General features: G+C 43.9%; 1 protein-coding gene across 2 annotated transcripts in view; it reads right to left on the reverse strand.

The window, feature by feature from the left end:
- The window catches only part of CCDC13 (coiled-coil domain containing 13), a 68,382-nt gene extending 52,989 nt beyond the window's left edge, over positions 1-15,393 (reverse strand). For both annotated transcript variants that reach the window (XR_010155169.1, XM_530597.7), the window contains exons 1-2: positions 15,304-15,393; positions 290-516 (exon numbers count right to left, since the gene is read on the reverse strand). Coding sequence is in view for 1 of the 2 variants with exons in the window: in XM_530597.7 (XP_530597.3) it covers positions 290-510 (221 nt within the window). In the remaining variant the exon portion in view is untranslated. The remainder of the gene's footprint in view (positions 1-289; positions 517-15,303) is intronic.
- Between the last annotated feature and the right edge of the window lie 5,849 nt (positions 15,394-21,242).

Raw genomic sequence — 21,242 nt, forward strand, 5'->3', positions numbered from 1 at the left:
AAAACAAGAAAACCCAAAACTCATCATATGCTTGGAACTAGAAAAACACCCTATACTCCTAAATTATTTATGGGTTAAGAAGAAATCATAATATGTATTATAAAGCATTTAGAATGGATTGACCACAGAAGCTGTATCAAAACTTGTTAAATGCAGCTATAATTAAGGCTCTAAGCTTCCTTCTATCACTTTAGCTGCACTTTACAAGTTTTGCTATAGCTCCGGTGGCACACACACACACACACACACACACACACACACCCCTGAGAGATTTCAAACTTGCATTTACCTCTTCTCAAAGCTATTTTTCGAGTTTGGCTCCCCTGCGTGGAGAAGGCTGAGGCCATCTGAAACCTCCAAGGGCTCCTCTTGGTCGTCAGCTCTGCTTTTGAGGCTCAGTTCTTTTTCCCTCTTTTTCTCCATCTGCTTCTGTAACCGTTTGTGCTGCATCTCCTGCATTGCCTTGAACTGGAGCCGCAAAGTGTTCTGTGAGCTTTCATCTGCTGCCATCCTGCCCTAGGCATCAGAAAAGAAGCCTCAGCTGAAGCAAACTCCACACCGAGCACTCAGCACACAGTCCGCCCTGTCTGCAGCCCCAGCCTTGGAGTTTACTGCTTTGCGTTGCATGTATGTCCACGCAGAAGCTTGGAAGCTCCACCCTCACCTCAGATCACTAGAAACCCAAGGTTGAACTGAGCATCCTCCCCAGTTCCTGAACATGCCACCAGATTGCACACGGCATCAGAATAGTCTCCATCACTCAGACTCAACACTTGACTCTTGCCTGTCCCTTAAATCAATGGTTCTCAACTCTGGTTGAACATTGAAATCCCCTAGGAACTCCTAAATAACAATGCCTGGGACCATTTCCAGACCAGCTAAATCCCAGTTTCTAGGAACAGGGCTTGGCCATCATTTCTTCTTTTTCTTTTTAAATTCAGGTATAATTCACATGCAATAAAGTACATAAATCCTGACCATACGGCTCAGTGAATCTTTCCATAGACATATACCTCGGTGGTGACCACCCAGATCAAGGTACAGGGCACTTACGGTCCCTGAGCAGGCTACTTTGTGCCCCTTCCAGTGAATCATCCCCCAAGGTAACCATTATTCTGACTGCTACCACCTAAGATTAATTTTGTCTGGTTTCTTTTTAGTCAGTCTATCAAAGAATAATTTATGTACAATAAAATCCACCAGGTTGGGTGCAGTGGCTCATGCCTTGCAATCACAGCACTTTGGGAGGCCAAGGTGAGTAGACTGCTTGAGACCAGGAGTTTGAGACCAGCCTGGATAATATGGCAAAACCCCATCTCTACAAAAAATTGGTTGTGGTGGTGCATGCCTGTAGTCCCAGCTACTTAGGAGGCTGAGGTGGCAAGATCGCTTGAGCCCAGGAAGTGGAGGCTGCAGTGAGCCATGATTGTGCCACTATATTCCATTGTGAATAACAGTGAGACCCTGTCTCCAAAAAAAAAAAAAACAACACAAATTTTATGTGTACAAATGAGTTTTGACAAATATATTCACTTGTGTAAACCATCTCCACCATCGTGAAAGAACATTTTCATCACCCCAGAATCCTCCTTTGTGCCCTTTTGCAGTCAATTTCCAGCCAATCCCAATCCCAATCCCAGGCAAACTCTGGTCTGCTTTTGTTCACTACAGTTTTGCCTTTTCTGGAATTTCATATAACTAGAATCATACAGTCGTTAGCCTTTTGTGTCTGGCTTCTTTTTTGCTCAGCATTACCTTTTTGAGATTCATCAATGTCATTGCACACATTATAAGCTCATTCGTTTTTATTACTGAGTAATATTACATTGTTTAAATAAACAAGAATTTGATTATACATTCACTTGTTATTGGACATCTGAGCTGTTTCCAGTTTTGGCTATTATGAATAAAGCCGTTATGAACATTCATGTATAAGAAGGTATTTGTGTGAATGTATGTTTTTATTTCTCTTGGGTAAATACGTAGAAGTGAAAATTCTGGCTTATATGGTAAATTTATGTTTAACTTCATAAGAAACTGCTAAACTGTTTGCCAGAGTGGTTGTACCATTTTACATTCTTACTAGCAATGGGAGTCCCAGTTGTGCCATCCTCGTCAGCATTTAGGCTGGTCAGTCTAAATTTTAGACTTTCTCATTAGTATGTAAAATGGTATCTCAGCCGGGCATGGTGGCTCATCCCTGTAATCCCATCCCTCTAGGAGGCCGAGGTGGGTGGATAACCTGAGGTCAGGAATTCGAGACTAGCCTGACCAACATGATGAAACCCCATCTCTACTAAAAATACAAAATTAGCCAGGTGTGGTGACATGTGCCTGTAATCCCTGCTACTCGGGAGGTTGAGTCAGGAGAACTGCTTGAACCCAGGAGGCAGAGGTTGCAGTGAGCTGAGATCATGCCATTGCACTCCAGCCTGGGCAACAAGAGCAAAACTCTTGTCTCAAAATAAATAAATAAATAAATAAATAAATAGGCAGGGCACAGTGGCTCATGCCTGTAATCCCAACACTTTGGGAGGCTGAGGTGGGTGGATCACCTGAGGTCAGAAGTTTGAGACCAGTCTGGCCAAAATGGAGAAACCCCATCTCTACTAAAAATACAAAAATTAGCTGGGTGTGGTGACACAGGCCTGTAATCCCAGTTACTCAGAAGGCTAAGGCAGGAGAATCACTTGAACCTGGGAGGCAGAGGTTGCAGTGAGTCAAGATTGAGCCATTGCACTCCAGCCTGGGCGAGGTTGCAGTGAGCCAAGATTGCGCCATGGCACTCCAGCCTGGCCGAGGTTGCAGTGAGCCAAGATTGCGCCATTGCATTCCAACCTGGGTGACAGAGCAAGACTCTGTCTCAAAATAAATAAATAAATAAAATATAAATTAATTAATTAATTAAAATAAAATAAAAATAAAATGGTATCTCAATGTGGTTTTAATTTGTATTTCTCTGTTGACTAGTTATGTTGAGCATCTTTTCATGTGCTTGTTGACCATGTGTATATCTTCTTTTGTGATGTGTCTATTCACATTTTTTGCCCATTTTTAAATTGTATTAGACAATACAATTTACAGTCACAATACAATCACTCACTGTTACTGAATGATCAGTTTCTTGTACATTCTTGATACTTTGTCTGTTTGAACTTCACATAAATGAAATAATAGAGCACAGACACTGGAATTATTAAATGCTCCCCTCACGATTTTAAAGTGTAGCCAGTGGTAAGCATCCCTGCCTTAAACCAACCTCAAGCCACATCATCTACCTATCATCCAATTAATCATAAATCTTGTTTATTTTCCATAAATGTCCTAAAATCTGCCCCCATGTCTCCATTCCCACTGATACCAGGCTCATAACCACCTTGGGGTATCTGCACTTGCTGTTACCTCTCCAGGAATGTCCTTCCCCCAGACATCTACCTTACCTACTTCCTCTCAAATGTCACCTTATCACAGAGGTCTCCTCATATCCTATTGTAGAAGGCATCCCTGCCCTCGCTCCCCATGCCCTTGCCCTGTTTTGTCTTCCTCCATGGCACTGAGAGTCATCTGACACATTATATTTTGATTTGTTTACTTGTTGACTGCCTCTCTCCCTCCCCACCAGCTTCACAATGGCAGGCACTGTGTTGTTCATTGCTGTATCCTCAGTGCCTGTAGCAGGGCCTGGTATATGGCAGGCATGGAATGAATACTTGCTGAACAAATGAATAACATTTGCTGAGGGACAAGTTTCTCTAAACCACAGCTCTGAGCCTGACAGACTCCTGTGCAAAAAGCTTCAGCAGATGCCCCTTAGCCACAAAGCCAAGTCCAATGGCATTAAGCGCTTTGGATTTGGCCTCTGTGTCCTTCTAGCCTGTTTTCCCTTTCATAATGCTAACTTCTAGCTAGTTGTGTTGACTTGCTCCTCTGTTCCTATACCTCCTTCTCCCCTCAAGGCCTAAATCTTGCTGGTCCTCCTACACCCAGCATGAATACCATGGTCCTTTTCTGACCCGCCAGGAGGAATACTCTACCTACCCAAACAGCTTCAACTGCTCTATCTGTACCTTCTTAATATACTTATCTCCATCTCACACACAGGGGTGGTCCCAGAGCCTGTACCCAGTTACTCTTAAACTTGCTTCAATACCAAATCCCCAGGATACAATCTAAAAATGCTGATAACCAGGACCACCCCTAGAGAATCTGATTTAAATTAGTCTGGAGTGGAGACCAAGCATGGGATTGTTTAACTGCTGCCCAGCTGGTTTTAATGTGCTGTGGGCTGAGCCCAGGGTTTGGCAAAGGTCAAACAAAAGCAGAAGCTGGTGTTATGTTGAAATTCCTTACCAGGCAGCTCTGCCCAGTAAGAGGAACTATAAAGAATTAACTCAGAAAACCTGTATTGTGCACACCCGCACATTCCAAAAAACATGTTTGGCCTTTGACCCGCTCCTAAGAGAGAATCTCTGAGCCCTTGGACCATCCTTCCTGATGAGAGTGTTTTTCTTCACCTGGGGACCTTGGGCCATTCCAGTCCATGTTAATTAACAATGTGATTCATTGCCAGGTGCGGGGTAGGCTGGAGGGGGATGGAGACCGAGTGACTAAGGTCAACTGTACCTACGTAACCATCTCCTAATAAAAACCCTGGACACCAAGACTCAGGGGAGCTTCCCTGGCTGGCAGTACTCCATGTAAGTTGCCACGAATTGTTTCTGGGAGAAGTAAGTACTGTCAACATGACTCCACTGGGAGAAGACAACTGGAAGCTTGCACCTGGTGTCTCCTGGACTCTGCCCTATGTGTCTCTTTGCTGATTTTGACCCGTATTCTTTCATTGTAATAAACAATACATGTGAGTATAATAGCTGGCCCAAAGGCTATATCCTTTGTTAAAAGATAAACGTTAGGCCAGGCATGATGGCTCACACCTGTAATCCCAGCACTTTGGAAGGCCAAGGTGGAAGCATAGCTTGAGCCCAGGAGGTTGAGACTACAATGAGCTGTGATCGCGCCACTGCACTCTAACCTGGGTGACAGTCAGACCCTGTCTCCAAAATAAAAAAAGAAAAACTTTAAACAAATCAAATTTAACAGAATTCAACTGAGCAAAGAATGATTCACAAATCTAGCAGCCCCCAGAACCAGAACAGATTCAGAGTGACTCCAGGGCTGCCACCTAGTCGAAAAAGATTTATGAACAGAAAAAGGAAAGTGATGAACAGAAAGCACAAGTGAGGTACAGAAACAGCTAGACTGATTACAGCTGGCTGTTTGCCTTTTTTGAATACAATTTGAATAGCTGGCTGCCTGTGATTGGCTGAAACTCTGTGACTGGTACAAGAGTAGATTGCAGTCTGTTTAAATTCCTAGTCAGGTTACAGTTTACTACGTACAGAGAAACCTTTAGGCTGAACTTAGAATATATAAGAAGGCAGCTTTAGGCTACAGTTAGTTTAACACATCCCACAGACATTTTTGTTTGGCTCTTACAGAACACTATGTTAGGATTTGAATTTGTTGCCAACATTCAAAGAATTGTAGTTTCAATATCAGATTTCCAGTGTCAACAAAAACAGTCAAACTCTGTAAAATATTTGAAGAGATGTACTTTTTTTTTTTTTTTTTTAAGACGAAATCTCGCTCTGTCACCCAGGCTGGAGTGCAGTGGCACAATCTTGGCTCACTGCAACCTCCGCCTCCTGGGCTCAAGCAATTCTCCTGCCTCAGCCTTCTGAGTTGCTGGGACTACAGGCATGCACCACCACACCCAGATAATTTTTGTATGTTTTTGTAGAGACATGGTTTCACCATGTTGGCCAGGCTGGTCTTGAACTCCTGATCTCAAGTGATCCACCCGCCTCAGCCTCCCAAAGTGCTGGGATCACAGGTGTGAGCCACTGCACCCAGTCTGAAGAGATTTATTCTGAGCCAAATGTGAGTGATCATGGCCTGTGACACAGCCCTCAGGAGATCCTGAGACCACGTGCCCAAGGTGGTCAGGGCACAGCTTGGTTTTATACATTTCAGGCAGACCTGAGACATCAATCAAATACATTTAAGATATATACCGATTTGGTCCAGAAAAGCAGGACAACTCCAAGGTTGGGAGGGGGGAGCTTCCAGGTGATAAGTAGATTTAAAATTTTTCTGATTGGTAATTGGTTAAAAGAGTTACTATAAATAGAAAGGAATGTCTGGGTTAGAATAAAAGAGATAAAAGTTTTGATCATGCAAATGAAGCCTCCAGGTAGCAGGCTTCAGAGAGAATAGATTGTAAATGTTTCTTATCAGACTTAAGGTCTGTGTTGATGTTAAGTGTTGGTCAACTTTTCCTGAATTCCAAAAGGGAGGAGGGCATAATGAGGCGTGTCCAACCCTTGCTTCCCATCAAGGCCTGAACTGGTCTTTCAGGTTAACTTTGGAGTGCCCTGGCTGAGAAGGAAGTCCATTCAGATGGATGGGGGGCCTCTGAATTTTATGTTTAGTTTACACCAGCTTCTTTTATAAAAGTTTACAGATCTGGCAATGCTGGGCCCATAGTCCAGCTTCTTTTATAAAAGTTTACAGATCTGGCAATGCTGGGCCCATCGTCCCACACGGACAGCAGCTGCTATGCAGAGAGTTCCTTTGGTGCATAATAGGTTCTTTCCATTAAACCACTGTCCCTGCCACTTCCAGATGCTGCAGCTGGCACATCAGCTGCCCATTATCACTGCACATAAATGTTGTTCTTTCTCTTAAACCTGCTGGATTCACTTTTATTTCCCATCAGCCACAGCAGATGTTTTGGGTTTGTGGCTCCTGCTGTGGATTAAGCCCAGTGGCATCTCAGAGGCTGGCTTCAGCCACTCCTCTACCTGGGAGGCCTTCCTCCCAGGCCTCCCCATCTCAGCCCTTTACCTTCCCACTAACTCCCAGTTAGCCTCTAGGATTCCCCTCAGGGCACTCTGTGGACTCCCAGAATCCCTAGGGCACCCCTTGATCACTAAACTTAACCTCAGTGTATTATAATTATCTATTATTTTATTTACATTACTTCCCTTTACAAAGAGACCTCTTAAAGGCAGGGGTCCTAATACCTTATTCATTTGCTAAATCTCAACATCTTGCCCAGAACAGGCCTTCAACTGTCATTTGTAGAATTGTCACTGAATGAATGAACACAGTAACTTGTAAAGCTTTTCTCCTTTTCCACTCCCAATTTGCACTTGAAGTCACCGAGGAACTGGTACTCATTGAATGTACACTGTGCCCCAGGCAAATTACTTAACCTCTTTGCTTTCGTTTCCCATTTGTAAAATGGGACTCTGATACTTACGAACTTCACAGGGAGTTTGTGAGATTAAGTGGAAGAATGCATGGAAATAATTATCATTATCACTGTATGAAAAGTGGTGCTCTTGGCCCAACGAAGCCTCTGGGATAGACAGTAATGCCTGCACTGAGAGGACACCTGTGGTCCAGACCAGCCCCCAGAGTATTAGTATCTAATCTGTGCTATTCATGAGGCCAGTGGAGATTTGAAATTAATTATCTGGGCTGTGGCCAGGGTGTCTATTTTTATTTTTATTTTTTTGAGATGGAGTTTCACTCTTGTTGCCCAGGCTGGAGTGCAATGGCACGATCTCGGCTCACAGCAACCTCCATCTCCCGGGTTCAAGCGATTCTCCTGCCTCAGCCTCCCGAGTAGCTGGGACTACAGGCGTGCACCACTACGCCCAGCTAACATTTTTGTATTTTTAAAGCTTCCCAGGTGAGCCTAACGTTCAGCTGGTTTGAGAATGAGAGGTGTTAAGCACTCTGAGAGGCTGTCTGGGGAGAGAGAAGCTGCAGGAGAGACAGGCATCTCAGTCAATATGAAGCTGAATGCAGAAGAAATTCACCTGGGTGGGGAAGGGACGGTGCCTGAGTGGGGGGCAACGGGCTCTCCTGCCAGAACAGCATGTGCAGAGAATGTGATGAGTGTGGGGAACTATGAAAGGTTCAGAATGGCCAGAGGGCAGGGCACATTTGGGGAGGCACCAGAAGAAGGGTCTGATCTGCCCAGCTAAGGAGCCTGGACTTTATCCTGAGGCGCTGGAGATGTTCAGAGGGTGCACACAGGATCAGCTTTGCCTTCTGCAGAGCTGGAGGCAAAGGGCCTAGCTAGGAGGGGGTCTCTGGGAAGCCATGTGGGCCTAAATCAAAACTGCAGCAGTGGAGATGGAGGAGGGGGAACAGGAATTGCTGCCAAATGGAAGGGACTGAAGGCAACTATGCAGAGAAGGAGAGGGGAGAAACCTAGGCGGTTTGGGTTTGAGTGACTGGGGAGATAGCAGGCCCTGACAGAGGAGCAGTTTTCCACGCTGCAGACAAGGTGGTGGACTTTGAGATGCTGGGTGGGCAGCTGGCTGGCTGAGATGCTGGGTGGGTCTGGGGTTCAGAAGGGAAGTCTGAGCTGGAGCCTCAGGTAGTTGAGACCTAGAGTATGAACAAAGCAGCATGAGGAGAAGGTGTAGAGTGAGGAGGTGGGAGAGAGGGAAGGAGAGGGAAGAGGAAGAAGAGACAGCTGGAAGCAAGTAACAGCCTGACGGGTTCATCTTGCCTGCTGTTCAGAAAACCAATGCACTGAAAACAGCGAGTTTTGCAGCAAAGAAAGAGTTTGATGGGCCAGTCAAGTGAAAGGAGGGGAGGTAATTCTCAGATCTTCCTCTCACTGCAGTGAGCCATGATTGCACCACTGCACTCCAGACTGGGGAAAAGAGCGAGATCCTGTCTCAAAGAAAAAAAAAAAACAAAAACAAACAAACTTCCTCTCCAAGAATATTAGCAAATTGAATCCAATGATGTATTTGAAAAATTATACCACATGACCAAATAGGAGTTACTTTAGGTATGCAAGGCTGGTTTAACATTAGAAAATCAATTAACATAAACCTATCACATCAACAGGCTAAAGGAGAAAAGTCACACAATCATATTAGTAGACACAGAAAAAGCATTTGACAAAATCCAATGCTCATTCATGATAAAAGCTCTAAGTAAACTAGGAATAGAGGGGAACTTCTTCAATTTGATTAAGAACATCTACAAAAAACATACAGCTACCATCATACTTAGCAGTGAGAAACTACACGCTTTACCCCTAAGACTGGGAACATGGCAAGATGTCCCTTCTCTCTACTCTCTTTCAACATCATACTAGAAGTTCTACCTAATGGAATAAGCCAAGAAAAGGAAATAAAAGATATATATTTTGGAAAGGAAGAAATAAAATTGCCTTGGTTGCAGATGACCGACTGTCTATGCAGAAAATCTCAAAGAATCTATTAAAAAAAAAAACAAAAAAACTCCTGGAACTTATAAGTGATTGCAGCAAGGTTGCAAGAAGTAAGGTTAATATACAGAAGTCAAATGTTTTCCCACATACTAGCAATAAGCAATGGAAAGCTCAAGTTAAAAATGCAATGCCATTTATATTAACACAAACATTGAAATACTTAGGTATGAATCTTACAAAATATGTGTAAGATCTATATTAGGAGAAATATAAAACTCTGGGAAAAGACTATAAACTATAAAACTCTGATAAAATCAAGAACTAAACAAATAGTTATCTCATGCACATGAATAGGAAGAATGAATATTGTTAAGATGTCAGTTCTTCCCAACTTGATCTATAGATTCAATGCAATTGCAATAAAGAAATCCCAGCAAATTACTGTATGGATATCGACAAATTGATTCCAAAGTTTATGTGGAGAGGCAAAAGATCCAGAATATCCAACACAATATTTAAAAAGAACAAAGGTGGAAAACTGACACTACCTGACCTTAAGACTTACTAGGCTAGGCGTGGTGGCTCACACCTGTAATCCCAGCACTTTGGGAGGCCGAGGCGGGTGGGTGGATCACCTGAGGTCAGGAGTTCAAGACCACCCTGGCAAATGTGGTAAAACCCCGTCTCTACTAAAAATACAAAAATTGCCAGGTGTGGTGGTGGGCACCTGTAATCCCAGCTACCTGGGAGGCTGAGGCAGGAGAATTGCTTGAACTCAGGAGGCAGAGGTTGCAGTGAGCTGAGATCGTGCCATTGCACTCCAGCCTGGCCAACAGGAGCAAAACTCCATCTCAAAAAAAAAAAAAGACTTACTATAAAATGATAGTAATTAAGACAGTGTGGTATTGGTGAAGAAACAGACAAATGAATCAATGAAACCAAATAAAGAGACCAGAAATAGATCCACATAAATAGAGTCAACTCATCCTTGACAAAGAAACAAAGGCAATGGTGCTGGAACAACGAATATCCACATGTAAAAAAGTGAATCTAGACACAGACCTCATCCCTGTCACAAATATTAACTCAAAATGGGTTATATACTGAAATGTAAAATGCAAAACTTCTAGAAGGTAATACAGGAGAAAATCTAGCTGACCTTGGGTTTGGCTATGAGTTTTCATATATAATACCAAAAGCATGATACATGAAACAAAAAAAAATTGATAAATTCAACTTCATTAAAATTATAAACTTCTACTCTGTGAAAGATACTGTTAAGAAAATGAAAAGAGGCCGGGAATGGTGGCTCATGCCTGTAATCCCAGCACTTTAGGAGGCTGAGGCAGGCGGATCACCTGAGGTCAGGAGTTTGAGACCAGCCTGGCCAACATGGTGAAACCCTGTCTCTACTGAAAATACAAAAATTAGCTGGGCATGTTGGTGTGCACCTGCAGTCCCAGCTACTCGGAAGGCTGAGGCAGGAGAATCGCTTGAACCCGGGAGGTGGAGGTTGCAGTAAGCTGAGATCACTCCACTGCACTCCAGCCTGGGCTACAGAGAAAGACTCAAAAAATAAAAAAAATAAAAACAAGAAAATGAAAGAAAAGAGAAGCCATAGAGAGTGGAAGAAAACCTGCCAGACACATATTTGACAAAGGACTACATCCAACATATACAAAGAATTCTGATAACTTAATAATAAGAAAATACCCCAGTTAAAAAGTGGGCAAGGCCGGGCATGGTGGCTCATGCCTGTAATCCCAGCACTTTGGGAGGCTGAGGTGGGTGGATCACCTGAGGTTGGGAGTTCCAGACCAGTCTGGCCAACATGGTTAAACCCTGTGTCGACTAAAAATATAAAAATTAGCTGGGCGTGGTGGCAGGAGCCTGTAATCCCAGCTACTCAGGAGGCTGAGGCAGGAGAATTGCTTGAACCTGGGAGGTGGAGGTTGCAGTGAGCCGAGATCATGCCATTGCACTCCAGTCTGGGCAACAAGAGTGAAACGCCGTTTCAAAAAAAGAAAAAAAAGAAAAGTGGGCAAAAGATCTGAACAAACTCCTCAACAAAAAAGAAATATGGATGGCAAATAGACATATGAAAAGATGTTCAGCATCATATGTAATCAGGAAATTGCAAATTAAAACAAAAATGAGATACCATTACATACCTATTAGAATGGCTAGAATCCAAAACACTGACAACATCAAATGATGGCAAGAATGTGAAGCAACAAGAATTTCTATTTATTGCTGGTGGGGATGCAAAATGGAAAAGCCACTTTGCAAGACAATTGGGTAGTCTTTTTCAAAGCTAAACATAGTCTTGCCATATGATCCAGTGATCATATTTACCTAAATGAGTTTAACAATATATCCACACAAAAACCTGCACATGAAATGTTCATAGTGAGAGGTGACAGCGTGCTGGCAGCCCTCGCAGCCCTCGCTCACTCTGGGCGCCTCCTCGGCCTTGGCGCCCACTCTGGCGGCACTTGAGGAGCCCTTCAGCCTGCTGCTGCACTGTGGGAGACCCTCTCTGGGCTGGCCAAGGCCGGAGCTGGCTCCCTCAGCTTGCAGGCAGGTGTGGAGTGAGAGGCGCCGGTGAGAACTGGGGCTACGCGCAGCGCTTGCCGGCCAGTGAGAGTTCTGGGTGGGCGTGGGCTCCGCAGGCCCACACTCCAAGCAGCCGGCTGGCCGCAAGCCCCTGGCAGTGAGGGGCTTAGCACCTGGGCCAGCAGCTGCTGTGCTCAATTTCTCGCGGGGCCTTGGCTGCCTCCCCGTGGGACAGGGCTGGGGACCCACAGCCCGCCATGCCTGAGCCTCCCCCTGCTACCGTGGGCTCCTGCGCGCCCCAGCCTCCCCAACGAGCGCCACCCCCTGCTCTGCAGCGCCTGGTCCCATCAACCGCCCAAGGGCTGAGGAGTGCGGGCACACAGCGGGACTGGCCGGCACCTCCACCTGGGGCCCTGGTGCAGGATCCACTGGGTGAAGCTAGCTGGGCTCCTGAGTCTAGTGGGGACTTGGAGAACCTTTGTGTCTAGCTAAGGGATTGTGAGTGCACCAATCAGCACTCTGTATCTAGCTCAAGGTTTGTAAACACACCAATCAGCACCCTATGTCTAGCTCAGGGTTTGTGAATGCACCAATCGGCACTCTGTATCTAGCTAATCTGGTGGGGACTTTGAGAATCTTTATGTCTAGCTAAGGGATTGTGAATACACCAATCGGCACTCTGTATCTAGCTCAAGGTTTGTAAATGCACCAATTGACATTCTGTATCTAGTTGATCTAGTGGGGAAGTGGAAAACTTTTGTGTCTAGCTCAGGGATTGTAAATGCACCAATCAGCACCCTGTCAAAACGGACCAATCAGCTCTCTGTAAAACAGACCAATGGGCTCTCTGTAAAATGGACCAATCAGCAGGATGTGGGTGGGGCCAGATAAGATAATAAAAGCAGGCTGCCCCAGGCAGCAGTGGCAACCTGCTGGGGTCCCTTTCCGCACTGTGGAAGCTTTGTTCTTTCGCTCTTTGCACTAAATCTTGCTACTGCTCACTCTTTGGGTCCACACTGCTTTTATGAGCTGTAACACTCACCGTGAAGGTCTGCAGCTTCACTCCTGAAGCCAGCGAGACCATGAACCCACCAGGAGGAATGAACAACTCCAGATGCGCCACCCTAAGAGCTGTAACACTCACCGCGAAGGTCTGCAGCCTCACTCCTGAGCCAGCGAGACCATGAACCCACCAAAAGGAAGAAACTCTGAACACATCTTGACATCAGAAGGAAGAAACAAACTCCAGACACGCCACCTTTAAGAACTATAACACCCACCGCGAGGGTCTGCGGCTTTGTTCTTGAAGTCAGTGAGACCAAGAACCCACAATTCCGGACTCAATAACTTTATTCATGATTACCAAAAATGAGAAAAAAACAAGATGTACTTCAATAGGTGAGTAGATAACCTGGTACACTCATACCAGGGAATATTATTCAGTGATGAAAAGAAATGAGCTATCACGCCACGAAAAGACATGAAAGAAACCTAAATGTGTATTGTTAAGTGAAGAAGCCGGTCTGAAAAGGCTACATGCTGTATAATTGCAAACTGTATAATATTCTGGAAAAGGCAAAATTACAGAGAAGTAAAAGATACCAGTGATTGTAAATCCCTTCTAAATGAAAAATATCAGTGGTTTCCAGGGGTTGGCGGGAAGGAAGAATGAACAGTAAAGCCTAGGGGGTTTTTGGGGAGGTGAAACTGTTCTGTATACTTTAATGGTGGATACACAGCATTACACATTTAGCAAAACTTGTAGACCTGTGAAACCTTAAGCAATGAACACTGGCCAGGTGTGGTGACTCACACCTGTAATCTCAACACTCTACGAAGCCAAGGTGGGAGGACCACTTGAGGCCAGGAGTTTGAGACCAGCTTGGGCAACATAGCAAGACCATAGCTCTACAAAAAATAAAAAAATTAGCCGGGCATGGTGGCATGTGCCTGTGTTCCCAGTTACTCAGGAGGCTGAGGTGGGAGGATTGCTTGAGCCCAGGGGTTGGAGGCTACTGTGAGCCATGATCATGCCACCGCACTCCAGCCTGGGTGACAAAGTGAGACCCTGTCTCAAAACAGCAGCAGCAACAACAACAACAGATGAACTCTAATGTAAACTATGGACTTTAGTTAGTAATAACATACCAATATAGTTGTATCAATGATAACAAATGTACCACACCAATGCAATGTGTAAGATGTTAACAACAAAGGAAATGGGAATACGGAATGTATAAAGGAACTGTTTTTTGCTTAATGCTTCTAAAAATCTGCTTTAAGTCTATTTTCTTTTAAAAGTAAAGGCTAAGCCGGGCGTGGTGGCTCACGCCTGTAATCCCAAGACTTTGGGAGGCTGAGGTGGGCGGATCACCTGAGGCACCTGAGGTCAGGAGTTTGAGACCAGCCTGGCCAACATGGTGAAACCCCATCTCTACTAAAAATACCAAAATTAGCCAGGCATGGTGGCGGGCGCCTGTAATCCCAGCTACTCGAGCCCGAGGCAGGAGAATCGCTTGAACCTGGGAGGCAGAGGTTGCAATGAGCCGAGATCGCGCTACTGCACTCCAGCCTGGGCGATAGAGCGAGACTCCGTCAAAAAAAAAAAAAAAAAAAAAAGTAATAATAAAAAAAATAAAGGCTAGAGCTGCATGGAAAGAACTCTTGGCTCAGGTAGGACTTAGAGCCAGGGAGTAGGAAGAGTGGCATGCACTCTGGAGTCCTATGAGGAAGCAAGATCCCACAGGACATGGGACCATAGGTGACAGGGACCAGTGAGGAAGGACTGAGACCCCTTGCCCCATCGGCCTGCCACTTTTTTCATTGTTTTTCTCTTCCCCTCTCCTTCTCTTTCTTCTTTTCTTTTACTGTGTTCTTTTCGAGTATTCTCAACAACAGTCTAGGGGCCTGGAGGTGTGGGGAGGCCGCCCACGGATGCCTAGTTTGGCGCCCTGTGCACTGCTAGCATCTTCGTAGGGATGGGTTTGGGATGGGAGCGGGGTGATGCTCTGGTTCTCAGGGCTGGACTCCGGGCTTGGAGGGGAACTCCCTCTTGCGAGTCCCCAGTCCTGTGGGGGCTGGGCCTGGAAGGGGAACTGGGAGATGCGGAAGTGCACGCCGTCGGGTCGCATCTTTCAGTGCGGTGCGAGAGGGCCCAGTGGCAGAGGCCCAGCAAACAGCGCTTGTCAGGCGGACCTGAGTTCGAGTTCTGACTGTGCCATCTACGCTATGACTTTGGGGCAGGCGACCCACCCTCTGCGCCTCATTAACCCATGTACTGCGTGGAAAATAAGCGTCTGCCTGGGTTAGAAGAGGGCTGTGTGTGAAGATTCAAAGGACGAAGGGGAAGAGTCCTCGCTGGGCGCCCAGCACGCGGTGAGCGCCCGGCCAGTGGCAGCGCGCTCGGGCTCGGTTCCGCGCCCCCGGCAGCTGCGGGCTTTCCCAGCTCCGGCCCGGGCCCTTCCGCTCTCCCCGGCACTTACAGCGGTCTTTCTCCACTTCTCCCTTCTAGGACCGCGGCGGCTAGGTCACCTCCTCCGGACGCCGACACGCGCTGCCCTGGCAACCGTCACCAGGGAAACAAGCGACGTCACTTGCGCGTTTTCAACGCTACTCTACGGGGGCCGAGGGGGCGCCAAGAGTTCTGAAAGTGACAGAGGCGCTGATGGCGCGCTGGGCTGGATCCAAGCGGGCACGATCTCGAGTGCGCTGGAGAGTTTAAATCTTCTGGAGTATATTTTTAAAAAAGTTTTGTGGACCAAACGTTCTGCACAGAGATGCCCATTCCGCTCTCCTGTTGGGGAGTTAAAAAGCAAACGATCTCACCATGAAATTTAAAGTAGCCATTCAGATATATTTGAAAAATGTAAAACAGTGTGGGGAAAGGCCATGTTATGATGGTGAGTGAAGGAAGCAGGACGCAATATAGCAATGCTAAATAAATAAAGTTGTGTTTATTTCAAACTAGGCACTAAAACAAGACCGAAATAGAAATATTAAAAGTGGTTATATTTGGGTGGTGGAATAGCAGTGCTGTGTTTTTATTTTTACACTTTAGAGGATTTTTAAAATAATGAACATCGTTTATTTTCATAAAGGAAAATACTTGTTTTTTTTTTTAAATGGCACCTTCCAATGTAAGACACTACTATATTTCAAGGCAATATGGGGGTGGGAGGCAAATTTCTATGAAAGATGATTCAAGGGAGATTTCTATCTATCTATCTATCTATCTATCTAATCTATCTATCTATCTATGATAGAGTCTCGCTGTGTCGCCCAGGCTGGAGTGCAGTGGTGCGATCTCAGCTCATTGCAACCTCCATTTCCCAGGTTCAAGCGATTCTCCTGCCTCAGCCTCCTGAGTAGCTGGGATTACAGGCACCCGCCACCACACCTGGCTAATTTTTTTATTTTTAGTGGAGACGGGGTTTCACCATGTTGACCAGGCTGGTCTTGAACTCCTGACCTCAGGTGATCCGCCCACCTTGGCCTCCCAAAGTGCCGGGATTACAGGCGTGAGCCACAGCTCCTGCCCAAATATTTATCCAGGCCTTCATAATTTGAAAACCTTGGCAGTTGTTTTTCTATTTTTTTTCCTCATAAGGTGAATGAATACCCATCCCATAGACATGCATACATAAGATACGGCACTAGACTGCCATCAGCACTGCAGGTATAAACCCGAAGTTTCCTGATAAAGGAAAAATGGATCTTTCCCGTTGGTCTCCAATTGCTGCCTGGTGAGCTGAGGGTGGGAGACGTATAATATACAGGTGGCAGCAAAGAGAGACAGGATAAAGAGTAGGATTCAGGTAGATGTGGGCCTCAAAGGATTAGGGTTTTTTTTATATGGTGTGTGTAGTGGGGAGTATCATTCGTTTGCCTCATGACCACGATGGGACTATGTGGCATAGGAAAAGGAATAGCCAGGTCTACTTAGAGGGCTTCTGGAAAGCATGGATCCTAGCAGAAAGCCAGGTTTTCATTAAAATAAGAACATGCTGTGAGAAAATTAAGGATGCAAGAGAATTTCAGAACCGACATTCTAGAATGTATGTATTAGAAAGTTTGGGAAAGGGGTAACATTTGCTCCAGCAATCCAAGGATTATTTTTGACGAGGATATCATTTTTGCAGTAACCCATTTTTTAAAAAGCAGGGATGATTTTCCTCTAGGTTTGTTACTTTTCCACGGTCACCACTAAGGCTCTCATGCCATTTTTTTTTTCTGCCCAAAATTCTTTTGAGAATTTTCTTTAGTTTATAAGCTTGACATTTTATCATCCAAGAAGCTGGCGAATCCAATCTGGGTCACCAGTATTTCCTCATGTACAGTATACAGATGTTTGTTAATTCCAGCCCACTTTGTTTCTCTAGCCAGAAGTATCTGTAGGACACTGCCCTTTGTTTTTTGCTTTTTAATTTGAAATTATATTGAGATTTTTATAGAATCACATGCAGTTGTAAAAAATAATAGAGATCCCCTGTATACTTTTCCAGTTCTCCACAATGATATTTTGCAGAACTTTAATATTACAACCAGGATATTGACATCGATACAACCTACTCCTCTTAGATTTCTCCAATTTAACTGTCCTTTTCTTTTGATTTATCACGTGTCAGTTTGTGTATCCATGACCATCAAGATATCAAATACTGGCCGGGCATGGTGACTCATGCACGCCTATAATCCCAGCATTTTGGGATGCTGAGGCAGGCAGATCACTTGAGGCCAGGAGTTCAAGACCAGCCTGGTCAACATGGCAAAATCCTATATCTACTAAAAATAACAAAAATTAGCCAGGCATAGTGGTGCTTGCCTGTAATCCCAGCTACTTGGGAGGCTGAGGCATGAGAATCGCTTGAACTCAGGAAGTGGAGGTTGCAGTGAGCTGAGATCGCGCCATTACACTCCAGCCTGGGCGACAAGAGTGAGACTCTGTCTCAAAAAAAAAAAAAAAGATACCAAATACTTACTATCACAAGGATCTCTCTGTTGTGATTTTATGACTATGTACACTTCCCTTCCTCCTCCTGCCCTAGTCCCTAACCCTTTACAACCACCAGTCTGTCCTCCATTTCTAAAATTTTGTCATTTCAAAAATGTTATATAAATGAAATAACTCAGCATGTACACTTTTTAGGATGGATTTTTTTTTTTTTTTTTTTTTTACTCAGAACAATTCCTTGGAGATTCATCCAAGTTGTTGTGTGTATCAATAATCCATTCCTTTTTATTGCTGAGTAGTTCTAGTATGAATGTACCAGTTTATTTAACCATTTACCCACTGAAAGACATCTGGGTTGTTTCCAGTTAGGAGCAATTATGATTCAGCTGCTATAAACATTCATGTATAGGTTTTTGTGTGAACATAAGTTTTCATTCCTATGGAATAAATGCCCAAGAGTGCAATTGCTGTGTAGTATGGTAACTGCATATCTAGTTTTAGAAGAAATTGCCAAACCTGTTTTCCAGAGTGACTGTTCCACTTTACATTCTTACCAGAAATGTTTAAGTGACACAGTTTCTTCACATCCTTGCCAGCACTTGATGTCACTATTTTCATTTTAGTCATTTTAATAGGTGTGTAGTGATATCATTGTGGTTCTAATGTACGTGACGGATAATGATATTGAACATCTTTTTCATGTGCTTATTTGTCATCTGTATATTTTCTTTGGTGAAGTGTCTGTTCATGTCTTTTGCCCAATTTCTAACTGTCGAGTTTTGAGAATTCTTTATATATTCTATATACTAGTCCGTTGTTGGATACGTAGTTTGCAAATACTTTCTCCGAATCTGTAGTTCATCTTTTAATCCTCTTCACTTGGGCTTTCACAGAACAAAAGGCTTTGATTTTGACAAGGTCCAATTTATCAATTCCTTCTTTTATGGATTGTGCTTTTGATTTCAAGTCTAAGAAAGAACTCTTTGCCTAGCCCTGGGTCCCAAAGATTTCCCCCCATTTTTATAAAAGCGTTAGAGTTTTATGCCCATGATTTATTTTGATGTAATTTTTATATAAAGGTATGAAATTTAGATCAAGGTTCTTTTTTGCTTTTTTGCCTATGGTGTCCAGTTGGTCCAGCACCATTTGTTGGAAAGCTATGCTTCCTCCATTGAATTGCTTTTGCACCTTTGTCAAAAATCAGGTTAGCTATCTCAACAACAAAACCCAATTCAAAAATGGGCAAAGGACTTCAATAGACATTAATCCAAAGAAGATATACAAATGGCAAATAAGCACATGAAAACATGCCCAACATCACTAACCATTAGAGAAATGCAAACCAAAACCATGAGATACCATTTCACACCCATTAGGATGGATATTAAACAAAAAATGGAAAATAACAAGTGTTTGCCAGGATGTGAAGAATTTGGAACCCTTATGTATAGCTAGTGGGAATGTAAAATGGTATATCCACTGTAGAAAACAGTTTGGTGGTTCCTCAAAAAGTTAAACATTGAATTACCATATGATTTACAATTCCACTTCTAAATATATGCCCGAAAGATTTGAAAGAAGGGACTTGGCCAGACACAGTGGCTCATGCCTGTAATCCCAGCCCTTTGGGAGGCTGAGGTAGAGGACTGCTTGAGGCCAGGAACTCGAGACCAGCCTGGTCAACATAGTGAGACCTTGTCTCTACAAAAAAAGTAATAATAAAAAATAAAGAAGGGACTCAAACAGGTAATTGTATGCCAGTGTTCATAGCAGCATTATTCACGATAGCCAGAAGGTAGAAACAACCCAAGCAACCTTCAACAGATGAATGAGTAAACAAAAGGTGGTATATATACTCCACAGAATATTCAGCCTTAGAAAAGAATGAAATTCTGAATTCTGGATGAACCTTGAAAACATTATGCTAAGTGAAATAAGCCAGACACAAAATGGCAAATATTGTACGATTCCATGTATATTAGGTACCTAGAATGAACAAATTCATAGAGACAGAAAGTAGAATAGAGGATGCTAGGGAGTGGAAGAACGGGGCAAGTAGAGAGGTTTGGGGGGTTTTGTTTGTTTTTGAGACAGGGTCTCGCTCTATCGCCCAGGCTGGAATGCAGTCGCGCAATGACAGCTCACTACAGCCTCGACCACCTGGGCTCGGGTTATCTTCCCACCTTAGCATCCCAAGTAGTTGGGACCACAGGCTCGCACCACCACACCGAGCTAATTTTTGTATTTTTTGTAGAGATGGTGTTTCGCCATGTTGCCCAGGTTGATCTCGAACTCCTGGGCTCAAGCAATCTGCCTTGACCTCCCAAAGTGCTAGGATTATAGGTGTGAGCCACCACATCCAACCAGAAGTTATTCTTAAAGGGCATGGAGTTTCTGTTTGGGCTGATGAAAAGACTTTAGAGGTGGATGGTGGTGATGGTTACATAGCATTTTGAATATACTTAGTTCCACTGTATTGTACACTTAAAAATGGTTAAAATGGTAATTTTTATATGTATATTTACCACAATAAAGGTTTTAAAAATCAGCTGTGCATACTTGTGTGGGTGTAATGGCTTTTTTTCCTAATCCCTAAATTAGGTTCTCCCCACAGTTCCATGTAGTTCCAACTTTAAAGTGGGACTTTTACCCATGCTTATTTATCTTAATGATAATAGTCACCAAATATATTTCCCATCACTGAAATTCTCTCTCCCACCAATAAGTAAACATAACATAAACAGTGGCCCTACTCTTACTATGAGAAACAAAAATGAATTGAACAAAGTCAGAAGTGGGAATACCTGAGTTTTGACTTCATTAGTCAAGTCACAAACCTCAACTTTCTTCTTAAAACAGTAATAGTACCTTTATTATCATGATAATCAAATAGGTCATGAAAGTGCTTTGTAAAATGTGAAATTCTCTTCAGTTATCTTTATTATTTTAGTAGTCACATATATTAATTACTACAGATTTAGCTGTTTTGCCTGGTAATGGAAGTAAGTTCTGCTACAGCTTAAAACCAAGGCCTCATTTGGCTCTCTCCATTTCACAGCTCTCATTCTAGACCTCAGCTTTGCAGGCCCCAAATCCAATTTGGTCATTATACCATGAGTATCTCTTGGGGCTAGACTTACACCAGTCACGTGTAACTGACATACAAACCAGGAACACTAAGTCTCTCGTTTATATCTGTGGGTTGTGACCCATGTCCAGAGACTCTCCCTTCCCAGCATCAGGCACCCACAAAGCCAAAAGAGTCATCAGAAAGATATTGTGAGCATGGATTCAGAACAAACAGAAACAAACTGCCTAGAGGATATTTTTGGCCCAGGGTTAAGCCTTATTAAATTATTCCACTTCACAATCAGGAGCCCCACATAGATAAAAATTGTTCATTTTCTCCAGGTTCAAGCCCCTTTGTGCTGGAAGTTCTGCCTGTACAACTTGCCATGGATTTGGGCTTTG

Source organism: Pan troglodytes, chromosome 2 (genome assembly GCF_028858775.2).
Source record: "Pan troglodytes isolate AG18354 chromosome 2, NHGRI_mPanTro3-v2.0_pri, whole genome shotgun sequence".
In the NCBI taxonomy this organism is placed as follows: Eukaryota; Metazoa; Chordata; class Mammalia; order Primates; family Hominidae; genus Pan; species Pan troglodytes.